Source organism: Sinocyclocheilus rhinocerous, unplaced genomic scaffold, assembly GCF_001515625.1.
Source record: "Sinocyclocheilus rhinocerous isolate Xijiao unplaced genomic scaffold, SAMN03320098_v1.1 scaffold82, whole genome shotgun sequence".
Classification (NCBI taxonomy): Eukaryota; Metazoa; Chordata; class Actinopteri; order Cypriniformes; family Cyprinidae; genus Sinocyclocheilus; species Sinocyclocheilus rhinocerous.
In genome coordinates, this window is record NW_015644168.1 from 283,565 (window position 1) to 296,892 (window position 13,328).

Sequence of the window (13,328 nt, forward strand, 5' to 3'; positions counted from 1 at the left end):
AAATTAAAATGATAATAAATACTACTTTGCAATATCAAGCAGCATAATGGACGGGTTTTATACAGTTGGAAGCACATTCAAGATAAAAATGGCTGCGTCCACTCCAACGTTAAAATGGTGAATGCAGTTTATATCACCTGAACAAGAACGCTGTTGTTTTTCCGAATGCATTGCTGTGTCGCAAACAAGTTGTCGAATAACTGCTTATATACAACAGTTCAATAAAAAATAAGTTATTACTAACATTTTTGACACAATGTTGTGAGTAACCTTTTTCGGTCCCACAACGAAAGCAGAATCGACAGGTGTGTTTCCGAGCAGCAAGACACACTAGCGGTGGTTCTTTCAACAATGATACACATTTATGAACAAAATCGGTTTAGTAAATAGTAAATAACTAAATGTTTCATTAAGCACCTTGCTTCATGTGTGAACAAATTAGTGAACATTTAATGACTCACTCACTCAGTCAGTCACTCGTCGCCACCTAATGGCGTAATGATGTAACGCGCACTAATGAGAAAAGGGATCGTATTCATTTTATAAGCCATTACGTGACAAAACTGCTATGAAAAGGTACTAAACAAATCAAAAGAGCTTTAAAATTAAACCAAGTTTCAGCCATCAAATGATGATCATTCATAAATGAAGTACTCACTCAAAGTTCTCATTGAATAGGAAATTTATTTTCACATGTCGGCAAAAACATTGTAGTGTGTGTAACAGCTACACCTGAAAAGCAAAAAACTAATCCAATGCTGTCGGCACAGTATTCGTTCCAAACTTGCAAAGTCACCAAATAAGGAACTTCCTATATGTTGTATACAAAGACATATAAATGTATGACCAATGACCACAAAAATACATCTATCTGTGAGATAAAACAACAAATGTTTTGAGGAAAAAAAGACAAGAGTATAAAGAGATTTTTACCTCAGAAAAAATATTTTAAGTAAATGTTTTTTATTACAACAAAATATCACAAAAGCGGTATTAGAATTGCACCAACTCTGTTTTAACAAACATAGTTTCAAAAGCACATGGGCTAAGTGTTCTATATTACGACATGAGATTCCAAGCTCTCTATACAAAATGTACATTTATCATATATAAATTTGGCGTTCAGATGTAAAAATGGATGTTTTACATATATATCTATAATTTTATTTTTAGAATCACCTAGCCATCCAAACCATAATCACAGACTGATATTATTCTTTTAAACCAAAGGTTTCGGTTCTCAGATCAATTCTGGTCCTTATTGATAAGAGGAAAGGATGCGGACCTTGATTCGGTACAGACAACACTTAACTACAGCTAAAGCGGGTTTACATGTAAAACCACAGTCCATTGTCTCTGTGGATGACAGAAAAGGCAGCCGTTTGGTCTATTTATTTCCATTTGTTAAAAACCTCACAGTCTCTTCGTACTGATGTCTGTCCTCAACAGTGCAGGTTCATCAGGTTTATGAATGCTCATTCCCATATATGCTTGTCTATCAGCAGAATCTAGGCTTCTGTTCAAAGGCAGGCCTGCTGCACCTGTGTCAGAAGCTCCCCGAAGCGATCGAACAGGCCCTCTACCCATGTCCTGTTGCCCATGCAAGTCTGAACCGTCTCCTCCTGCCCCAGATCTTTACCTCGCGACTTCAACAACCGAATCTGATGTGAGAGAGAAACACACTGACGAAACAGAGTACAACAGTATTGTAAACACAAACTACATTTTCTAAAGAGAGACATGTCACTGTCTAGGGTGTTCTGCGTTTGTTATTCGGTAGTAGCAACCAGATTCAAACCTGAATCTCCCATATGAGCACCATAGCTCAACGAGCTGATGAAAGGCTAATAATTTATTAAATCTATAAAAAATGACAAAATTATAAAACTATAAATAAAAAATTACAAATAAATAAATTGGGCAGCAAAATTAATCAAAATGATACTTTAGTGCAATTATCAAATCAAAGCTAATTAAACAAGAATAGTCTGTATATAGACTATGTATATATACACTGAACAAAATTATAAACGCAACACTTTTGTTTTTGCCCCCATTTGTCATGAGCTGAACTCAAAGATCTAAGACTTTTTCTATGTACACAAAAGGCCTATTTCTCTCAAATATTGTCCACAAATCTGTCTAAACCTGTGTTAGTGAGCACTTCTCCTTTGCCAAGAATTTGGGAACACAGTGTTGGGCTTGGTTCACTTTATTTACACATTTAAATCATTTCCAACATTTCTGTGGACAGAAGAATTTCACCAACATTCTGCAAAACTAAAAGTTTGAGAATTTAAAAATGATAAAAGCTCAAGGGTTGAACGTTATAATTGTATTCTTTTTTAAATGTGTAATTAAAAACAGTACTATATTTGTCTTTATTTTTTATAATTACAGTTAAAACTAATAATAAAACTAATTATTAGAGACCCTGAAAGAGGTCTTTTGTTGTTTTCAGCAGAAGCCATATGAGATGAAATGTATACATGACAAGCTAATTGCAATATAATATGAAATAATTAAGAAATAATAAATAAAATAAATATTTAATCTGTTTACCTGTTTATCATTGGACCATTAAACATTAGAGAACCGTGAATATGCAAATGTGAATTTATTGAAATATTAACTTGAGATCTCAGGGGGTGCTTCAAGTAAATATTTCATGTCTAAGGGGTTCCAGCTGACAAAACGTTTGGTAAACTCTGCGCTAGGCAAACGCTTAGGTCTTATTTTGATTAAGCAAACAGCATGAGGTGGAGTATTTTACCATTGAGGATAAAACAAGACACATCAGAGCTGATACTGAAACAAGATGCTTTCAAAGATTCCTAGAGCTTGTCAGCAAGGACTAGTAGATTGGTTATCCATCCAAAAACTTGCACAAACAAACACATTAATGCCTCACCTCCTCCATACACATCAGGTATGTGTGGTACTTATAGTGTTGTAGAGAGTGATACAGGGAAAACCACTTTGTTTTCTGCTGATCCACTTTGTATTCCTGATAGATTGGGAAAAAAAAAGAAAAATAAAGTCTTCAACTGTATATCTACAGTGACCTAAAAGCCAGTATGGTATACCTCCTAGTGGTCAAAAGATTTAACTAGCTGATATCAGGATATTTGGTATTAGCAACACTTGTACTGCAAGACCTGCAGTACTCACCAGGGGAAGTTTGCTAGACGATTTCGAGGGCTTCATGGTTTTCCTGTTGTAAGCCCTCCCACTTAACCTCACTTTAAAAACGGGAGTCTCGCAGTCTGTTTTCAGCTCGGTCTCCACGGACAGCTCAGGAAAGCTGTCTAATGCATTCTGACGGACAAAACAGCATGCATTAAAAACATCCTGAAATCAAGTGACTATGTTCACATGCACAGATCTTCATCAGTCCTGTTTTCATTAGTCTTAATCAAGTTTGAATGTACAGTACAAATTTCTCTGTGTTAAAAACTCAGTAAGCCTACAAAAATATCTATATATATTTGTGCATCAAATGTATTTTTAACAAAATGTGTGTGCATGTGAAGAGCAGGGCTTTCGTTCACTGGTTGTGTCAGAGAAAATGATCAAGTCAACCAACTAACTAACTAACAGAATTGAGTGTGTATTTGACGTTTTAGCCTTTCTAGTAAGGATGTTTAAAAGTACATATTTTCAAAACCAACAGCTTGGTGGTCTTAATTACTAGTCAGCTAGTTGGTTTTAAAGGAATAGTTTACCTAAAGATGACAATCTGCTGAAAATGTACTCTCTCTCAGGCCATCCAAGATGCAGATGAGTTTGTTTCTTCATCAGATTTGGAGACATTTAGCATTACATCATTTACTATAGCAATGGATCCTCTGCAGTGAATGGGTGCCGTCAGAATTAGAGTCCAAACAGCTGATAAAAACATCACAATAATCCACACGACTCCAGTCCATCAATTAACGTCTTGTGAAGTGAAAAGCTGCATGTTTGTAAGAGACAAATCCATCATTAAGGCATTTTAACTTTAAACTGTTGCTTCTGGAGAAAATGTACAAACTGGAGAACGTAGTATTATGGATCGAGGACTCATATTTTAGGCGAAAGCAACGGTTTTAAGTTAAAATGTCTTGATGGATTTGTTTCTTACAAACACAGTTTTTTGCTTCACAAGATGTTAACTGATGGACTGGAGTGGTGTGGATTATTGTGATGTTTTGATCAGCTGTTTGGACTCTCATTCTGACGGCACCCATTCACTGCAGAGCATCCATTGGTGAACAAGTGATGCAATGACAAATTTCTGAAAATCTGTTCCGATGAAGAAACAAACTCATGTACATCTTGAATGGACTGAGGTTAAGTAAAAATTTTCCTTTAATTCAACCCCAACAATACAAATGAGAAACCAAAAAAAAAAAATGTTGTTTTTAATTCTGACTGAGCTATTATTCAGAGTGTTAAATGTGATTATTATTGTCAACAGAAGCAGGACTGTGATATACTGATGGCGAAATGGAAAATGGTGACTCATGACTCACTTTGAAGATCTGACCCATGCGCAGTTTGGGCAGCAGCCTCCGCCTGTTGTCTGTGATCATTCCATCCACCCTCTTCATGTGAGGCAGCAGCAGCTCGTCTGAATGCAGGAGCAGATCAGCCACAAAAGTCAGCTTCACCATATGCCACTTATTAACACTCCTGTTACAAATCAGAAGACTTCTCACCATTCTCTCGCTCTAGTGCGTTCATGACGTCCGCGTTCATGGCTATGCTAATCAGCATCTCAACGAAGCTCTTAAAGGTCTCCTTCATTGTTCTGGTGTTCAGGAAACGCGAGGCGAATGGAACCGGAGGTGTAAACTCTAAGATAAGGATATATGGGATTGGACAAAGGATGAGTGTAGAACAATAGCAACACACAGACTGATCCTTACTGAACTCTCATGAGAAATGATGGTGCAACAGCAACCAGACAAGTGTTATTTAGTATCATTTATATACTATTGTCAATTTTATTAATGAGGTTTTTCTACTTTCAGTTTTCATTTAAATTTTTAGTTAATTATTTAGTAATTTTGTTATGTGCTTTTGTCTTTATTAGTTTTTGTAAATTATTATTTAGGTTTAATTGATTTATATTTCATTTATTTTATTTCCAATTAGTTATATTTAATTACATTTTTCATCACATATATATATATATATATATATATATATATATATATATGTGTATACATGTGTGTGTGTGTGTGTGTATAAAACTTCTAAACTTTTATTTTAATTAATAAAAATGTTTTAATAGTTTTCGCTAACGATAACTCTGAACCAGTCAGACATTCCAAAATATGGAATAAGAAAATATTAGCCACTACAACCTGAAATATTCAAAATAATTCTAATTTGAAGTTGCACAAAGTAGCATTTTCCAATAAAAAAAAAAAAATCTACAAATATTACTGGTTTTCGTTTGATGCTAGAATTAAATGTATGGTTATTTTAGAATAGTAGAATTTTCTATGCATTTCATAAAACTCTGTCTGTAAAACTTGTTGGTACACAAAACTAGTGTTATAACATTAACTAGACATAATTTATATTTAATGATATTTATTGACATTTTAGATTACACGTTGCAGAACATGTCATTAAACATATTTTTGCTGTGTTCTTGTTGCATTTACGCAGCTTTATCCAGCAGATGTCCTTAGTCTGTGAAGTTTTGAGTGCTTCAGATCAGTCAATCCTTCAATGAACTAACTGGATCGCTTTTCCCCATCGCTGATGTTCACAGATGCACATTTGAACACAACAAAGTCATACTTCCCCTGCTGTCACATGTCTCACCGTCATCCTCGCTCACAGCCTCAGGTGAGGAGTCGGAGGGAGATGTCGTGAACTCTTCTTTCCATTTCTTTCTCTTTTTAGGCGGCGGTTCAGCCTTGGCTTTCGGCTGCTTGGGTCTGGGTTTCGATAGAGCTCTCTGCTGTGTTGTTTTCTGCGTGGGAGAGTCCGACACAGACGCCGCAGTGAATCGTTGGGCCAGAAGAGCTTTGGCCTGAGAACCTCTGGGAACAACAAATAAATAAATGAATGTTATTTATGGAGTATAATATGTAGATTATCAATAGCGTAGTCAACAAGGGAGCGGTTCTGATGGAAAGTGAAATACTGTGAATTTCGTGCTAGCTGGCTGGAACAGAGTAATGTGTGGGATCAGTTTGATGTTGAAGATTTCAAACACACTGGCAGGAGATTGATGTTCCATGGAAAAATATTTGGCTGGGTGGGATTGCACAATAGAGGCCTGTGGCTCGGCTTGACATTTTAGTAAAGAATAGCAAAAACTCATCTGTATGTGGTTCAGTTATACATTTATAACTGATAGGAGGCATACATACAGGACAGGTGACACCAAAGTCTCTAAATTCCCAAAGAAACGGAAGTAGTGACCGATCTTTTCTCTCATATTGTGACGTACATCAGAGTGTAACAGATTATTGAAATATTGAAACAGTAGGGTGGGGACTTGGTTCTATGTATCGGTTGTTGATTATTAGGTTTAATCGCAATATTGTCAAAATCTCATTATAATCGCATTAAGAGGGTGCATGTAAACGCACTGAATATGTTCTTACAGGGGAGGAGTTTAAGTGACTAATTGATTGGAAAAAAACCTGCATATATCACCAGAGAGAAGTCTGACGTTTTCACAGATCCGGTAATTAAATTTTTATTACACATTACAAGGACAAAAAAATTTAAAAATGAAAGTGCATGAATGAACTATTTAAAGTAAGATCTGTAATGCACATTTAGAAAACAGATGAGGTGGATTTTCATTTCAGTTTGACTTTAAGCCATCTTGGTAATGGCATTTTACTGCAAGTACATGTAGCACTTACACGTACAGCCCACAAATGAGGAAAGACTGAAATCTGTTTGTCAACATTACTTTCTAACCACATAATTAAAATCCAACCCCCCCAAAAAACAAGTATTTTTTTCATTAGCTGAATTTGACACTAATAGAGTAAGACACATATGGCCTGTACCTCATTGAATGCATAGGCTTGCATCGTGGTTTCCTGCTGCAGACTCGAACATACTCCCGCTTGTTGAACGTGTCAAGAAATTTGACATGTACTCTCTTGTACATGGACTTAGCATCACCAAAGTACCCCAAATACTGTAAAAAAGAATAAGACACGGCCTGTTGTTCATGGCATTTTGAGATATCCATTGGAAACACACTATGATGCCACATTAACTAATGTTTTGTATTGGCACTTACACTGTTGGTGGCAAAGAACACTCGTTTCCTGTCCCTGAGCTCCGGTACAAACTTCTGTAGCAGGGCTTTCTGAACCTTCCAGATGGCTGGTGGTTCGACGCCTGCCTTCAATGTGATCTACACCCAAAAACACAACACATCAAAGGTTTAAAGTAGTGCTGTCAAACGATTAATCATGATTAATCGTGATTAATCGCATCCAAAATAACCGTTTTTGTTTACCTAATATATTTGTGTGTACTGTGTATATTTATTATGTATATATTTAAGAAAAATATGTTGTGTATATTTTAAATATATTTATATATAATATAAATTATATGAATATAAATATATACATGTAAATATTTTCAAAATATATACTGTATGTGTGTGTATTTATATATACATAATAAATGTACACAGTACACACATATATTATGCAAAGAAAAACTTTTATTTTGGATTAAACTTTTATTTTGGACGATTAATCGCTTGACAGCACTAGTTTAAAGAGACAAAGGGTTTGACTAAACACAGACAGATAGTCTGCCCTATGTCTCTTATAACTGACAGGAGGTGAAAACGTCAATAACTGCTCAGCCACAAATGATACGTCACAATGTAATTTCAACAATTTAGACTCAACATGAAACGCCATTCACAGTCCATTTTAGCTCCATATTATAAATTATTGGTCACGCTTTAGTTTGGGGACCAATTCCCACTATTTACTAACTATTAATTACAACTTTTGCCTCAAATGCCTAATTTGTTGCTTATTAATAGTTAGTAAGGTAGTTGTTAAGTTTAGGTATAGGGTATGATTAAGGAATCTAAAATATGGTTATGCAGAACAAGGCATTAATATGTGCTTTATAAGTACTAATAAACAATCAATGTGCTAGTCATGTATGCACGCTAAAAAGCAACTAGTTAATAGTGAGAATTGGTCCGTAAACTAAAGTGTTATTGTTACCGATTTAGTTTTTAACTAGATGGCATATTTAATTGGACTGGATCATGCAATTAAGGGTTGATTTTATGTTGACTTCAACAGGTTCATAAAAGTCCCAGCATACCTCCAGCCTTTCAATATCCTCATTCCTAACGACGAACTCGTCACGCTCCCGGTACATGCCCTCCCCTCCACTATCTGACAGCTCCTCGTCCATCAGGCCCTCGATAGCAACTGAATTCAGTTGAAAAGCTAGCTTGTCTGGAGGCACATCCTTTAGTAACTCCTCCGCAGACATCTTCTGTACAGCCGCCTGTTGGTCCTGTGGCTTGGCATCAGTAGGTTGTGTGCTGGAGGTCTGAAGTTGCTTTGTATTGTCACCTGAAGGTTTATGTTGAAACACGAGAGGATGAACTAGGGTTATCATAATACCAAAATTTCAGTGATTTACAAAATCAAATACTAAGCAACATGCTTTTACCTTTACATACAGTTCTTGAAGCTTTCCTACATATTATATTATAATATTATGATTTAGACATGTTCATTATGAATTATGAAAGAAAATGTCTACATAAAGGGAGCTTCCATACCTAACTTCTGCTTTTTGTCTGAGGGCTCGTCTAAAGATGACAGTGCAGAGGTGATGCTCTTTTGAAGATCTTGGTTTTTCCCCACTGAATCATCTTCATCAGAGGAAAATGACGGCAGTGTTTCCAGGTTCCTCTGGAGCTCTTCATCAAGTCGTTTTGTAGAAATGACACTATGAGGGTCTGAAGACATCAATGGGGTTGAAGGAGGGGGAGGTTTAAAAGGAATAAGTAATGGATTAGGAGGCCTCTTGGAGGCCGAAGGCTTTCTAGTGCGATTGGGTGACCGTATCGGTGGAGATGATAGGTTTTGTCTGGATCCAGATTTAAGGAAGTCCAGGAAGGAGCCCAAGAATCCAGTTTTAACCTCTGGCTGTTTTTCTTCAACCTCTCGTAACTTCTGACGCATTCTCTCCTGCTGCTGGTAGCTTTCATTTGAAACCTCTGAGGTGGAAGTTGAACTTGCCTCACTGGCACGTGAATTCTGACGCTTAACTTGTGTGCTTTTCTTCTGAGATTTGGGTTGACCATTTTCATCTTCAAAAGATTGCTTCGAAGAACCCTTTGATCGGGGTCGTTTTTTTGGAAGGCCATCTGTAGGATGTCCACTAGGACTATCATCGGTTTTAAGGCTTTTCAATCCCTTCGGCTGGCTTATATTATTTGATACGTTTTCAGTATTCGGATGTTCTGATTGACTTTGCTCCTGGCCAGACAACTGAAAGTCAGAGGAGGTTGTATTACTAATAACAAGTCCATTAGCATTCAAAACAGAGCCATGGCTAGAGTTTACAAAATGTCCTTTGGGTAACACATAATTTTTCTCAGTGTTTGCTACTTTGTCAGATATTTCTTGTGCAGAGTTGTTTCTTATCTCAGGTTGGTTATTAGAGTTTGAGAGCGTAAACACTTGGTGTCCCTCCGTTTCATCTTTGAAGTATGTCGTTTGAGCACCAATTATAGTCATGGCTTGCGAGTTAGTGATTATCATATGCTGAGATGGGAAACTATCAAGTCTGTTCTCAGCTGATTGAAAATTGCACTTGGAGTCTACTGGATTGGCTATCGATGACAAGTCAGAATCAGATGACGTGGATTTGACAAAGTCCTGTGGTGTGACGCCACAGGCGGCTGCGGTAGCAGCAAGGATGTCATCAACATTTGACAGGATGTTCCTCTCATCTGCCAACAGCATGGAGTCAGGAAAGCATACAGAACTGAGAGTAAAGTTCTGCTTTGCATCATGAGGATTTGACTGGTTGAAGTTGTCTTTTTGTGTTGGGTCCTGTTTAGTGGACTCTGTTGAGTTGAGCACTTGGTGAGAGATAACTTGCTGGTTGTGACGCCCATTAACGGTCAAATTAACAGTGTCGCTGTTCATTTGGAGATACTGGACCGGTACGGACTGCATGTACATAGTCTGCTTGGGCTGATTCTGGCCTGAGGTGAGTACAGGCTGTTGCAGAACAATCATGTGAGCGGGATCAAGGAGAACTTGGGCACTGGGAACCCGGATGAACTGTGTTTGGTCCTCAGACAGGTGTCTGGGATCTGTCGGTTGAACTCTGATAATCTGACCCTGAAGGTTCTGCTGCTGAGAACTGGAGCCTTTCAGAGGTAGAGTATGCTGTTTCAGCTGGTCGGCACTCAAGGGTGCATGGGTGGAGTGCATCAACAAAGGGTTACTCTTGGGGTCGGAGGGAGTATTGGCAATGCTAGTGAGCTCCTTTGAGTTTTCCAAATGTGTAAGGATCTGCTCCTCTGTTCTGGAGTTACTACGAATGACACTTTGGGTGTTGTGCCTGTCTTCCATTTTCGAAACTACATATACATAATTTTTTGTGCTGTTCTGTGCTCCGACTTCATTGGCTGAAAGGGTTTGAGAGGAGGTCACCATAGAGCCTTTCTGTAAAGCCTGCACATCCTCAAGAGGAAGCTCTTCAGAGCCCTCTTTTGAGGAACGAAACATTCGTTCATCTTGTTGATGTGGTTTTAACTCAACCGAGGACTGGCTGTTTGGTAAGGCTTGGGTGTGAGCGGCAGGAGAGGAGGTTGATGACTGGACAGATGACAAGTACTTCTGCTGTAAAAGAGCACTGTCTGTCTTGCTACCAGGAAGAGACTGCATTAAGATATAGTCCTGTCCGGGGTTAGTGGATGATAAACTTCTGGCACGACTGGGTGAGAAGGAAGGAATGGGGGTTAGGGATTGACTTGACACATAGTTCTGCGAAGGTATGCTTGCAGATGCCAGCCCCTGGGTATAGAAACTAATGGTTGGCAGGCCCTGAGAGTGGCTGGAAGAATAACTTTGAGAAGGACTTCCCATGCAAAGAGTTTGCACCTGTGTCTCATACCCTTCCCTGTTTTCCGCAGGCGGCAAATCCTGCTGCTGACTCGAGGAATAAATCAGAGACTGGCTCACAGATGTCTCAGCTTCAGATTGACTAGCAAATGATGGGAAAGTCTTGTAAATGGAAGGAAGCTTCTCAGGCAAACTAGACGAGAAGGCTTGTGTTTGGCTGAGGTTGCTCGACAGGCTTTGACATGTGATATAAGTGTGCGAGGCACTAACGGATACCAGGCCTGGAAGCTGCGTGGATGTGTACGGTTGTGACTGGCTAGCAATCACTGAGCTTTGTTTCTGGGCTGGGGAGGAGTAGCTCTGCGGCTGCATGCCTGGAGAGCTTGCCTGGGCTTGAGTGTCTGTGTTCTCACTGGGATGCTGAACTATTTTGGAAGGACCGTCTTTAACCTTTACTCCAGATGAGCTGGAAAACCTAGAGGAAGGGGCAGAAGAAACGTAGGCCTGAGTTTGCTGCAGCGCTGCCTGAGAAACTGTCTTCTGTTGTGTGGTGCCGTTTAGGGGCGAAGGGTCGCCCGCAGTACTACAGGGTACGGGTGTGTGCGGGGAAGGGTCCTGTTGATATGAAACGCCACTCTCGTCGTGCAGGTAACCCTGTAAGGTGTGCTGAGCACCGCTAGCCAGCTGCTCCTGAACTGGCTGGGTGCTAGAAGGCCGTTGGTGGTGCTTGATCACACTACATTCACGCTGAAGTGCTCGTTCAATGGAGCCTGAGAAAACTGGGCCACCGTAAGGCTGAGGGGCTTGCTGAGAACTGCCCAAGGATGCGGACAGCAGGCTGAACTGAGGCTGGAGGAGGTGTGGGGCTGACTCTTGTGCTGAGCGATAAGTGGAGGACTGGGGTGGCAAGCCAGCCCCAAGAGACATACCACCAAAAGCAAGTGCAGTTGGCACAGTGTACTGGGAGGATTTGAGCTGCAGCAGAGGGTCATTAGGAGATAGCAGACCATTTGAAGAGCTGAAAGTGCTGTCCTGAACAGCAGGTGCTGATGTAGTGGTGAAACTTCTGGTAGGAAAGGCACTAGGGTGCTGGTAGGATGAGAGCGCAGAAGGCGTCGGGAACGTTCCTGAAGGATGCAGGGCTCCGGTGAGATAAAGTTCTGTTGAAGAGTTTGCACCTACAGCAGAAAAAATTAAAGTTTGACATACTGCAAGTGGCATTTAAATTGCACATCATCTCTAAACCAGTTTTCTTTTGCATTAAAATGCCACTTTCTGTTGCCACAACAATTAAGGGGCTCATATCATGAGGAATAAAATCCTTCCTTGATCTTATGAGCAGTGGTCGACCGATAATGGTTTTTTGACAGCTGATGCCGATATCTCGGAAAGCAGGGTGGCCAATGGCCGATATAATTGTATTTATTTTAATTAATATTTAAGAAATTTGAAATCATTTGAAAATGGATTAAAATACATTTGTAAAATAAACATACTTATACTTTATTATTAAGTATTTTTTTACAAATAAATAAATATTTAATAAAAATATAATTAAAAAGAAAGTAAACACATGTGAGCACTGTGTGTTCAGGTGCTGCCGCTCTCAGCACCGTCAAAATAAAAGTCTGGCGCGCAATCAAAATAAAAGTCCCGCCTTGAACGCATCGGCCAAACAGAAAAACTTATCGGCCAATGCCGATATTTGAAAAATGCCAAAATATCGGCCGATATATCGGCCTTAGCGATATATCGGTCGACCACTACTTATGAGATAAAAGAGTTCATTGTGCCATTTAAACCGTAACTTTCCTTAGTCCAAACAGACCATCTATTGAAACTCCAAAGCTCCAAAAATGTCTCATTCTCTACCTATTCAGTGTTTGGAAACATGCCAATTTCATCTCATTACAGTGAGATGAAAAGGAGAACACAGGATTGATGCTATTATTATTAAAGGTGCCATAGAATGGAAAACTGTATTTACCTTGGCATAGTTGAATAATAACAGTTCTGTACATGGAAATGACATACCATGAGCCTCAAACACCATTGTTTCCTCCTCCTTATGTAAATCTCGTGCATGCAAAAGACCACTGAAAAAGTGAAGAAACAAGCGAGGATAATAGCGAAAATGACAGATCATGGAAATAAATGTTATGTTCCAGGTTGTGCAGGGGATGTGATGTGCAGGGATGGGTTGGTGTCTGTATTCAGAAAGGCACGGAA

The 13,328-nt window shown here is 39.0% G+C and overlaps 1 protein-coding gene across 1 annotated transcript in view; it reads right to left on the minus strand.

Annotated features, from left to right (window-relative positions):
- Positions 1 to 692: 692 nt before the first annotated feature.
- LOC107758064 (glutamine and serine-rich protein 1-like) overlaps positions 693 to 13,328 on the minus strand; it is a 16,423-nt gene continuing 3,787 nt past the window's right edge. The window contains exons 4-13 of the mRNA XM_016575706.1: positions 8,798 to 12,277; positions 8,329 to 8,585; positions 7,268 to 7,384; positions 7,029 to 7,162; positions 5,821 to 6,041; positions 4,701 to 4,838; positions 4,515 to 4,612; positions 3,172 to 3,318; positions 2,912 to 3,007; positions 693 to 1,661 (exon numbers count right to left, since the gene is read on the minus strand). Coding sequence (XP_016431192.1) covers positions 1,521 to 1,661; positions 2,912 to 3,007; positions 3,172 to 3,318; positions 4,515 to 4,612; positions 4,701 to 4,838; positions 5,821 to 6,041; positions 7,029 to 7,162; positions 7,268 to 7,384; positions 8,329 to 8,585; positions 8,798 to 12,277 — 4,829 coding nt within the window. The 3' untranslated portion in view covers positions 693 to 1,520. The remainder of the gene's footprint in view (positions 1,662 to 2,911; positions 3,008 to 3,171; positions 3,319 to 4,514; positions 4,613 to 4,700; positions 4,839 to 5,820; positions 6,042 to 7,028; positions 7,163 to 7,267; positions 7,385 to 8,328; positions 8,586 to 8,797; positions 12,278 to 13,328) is intronic.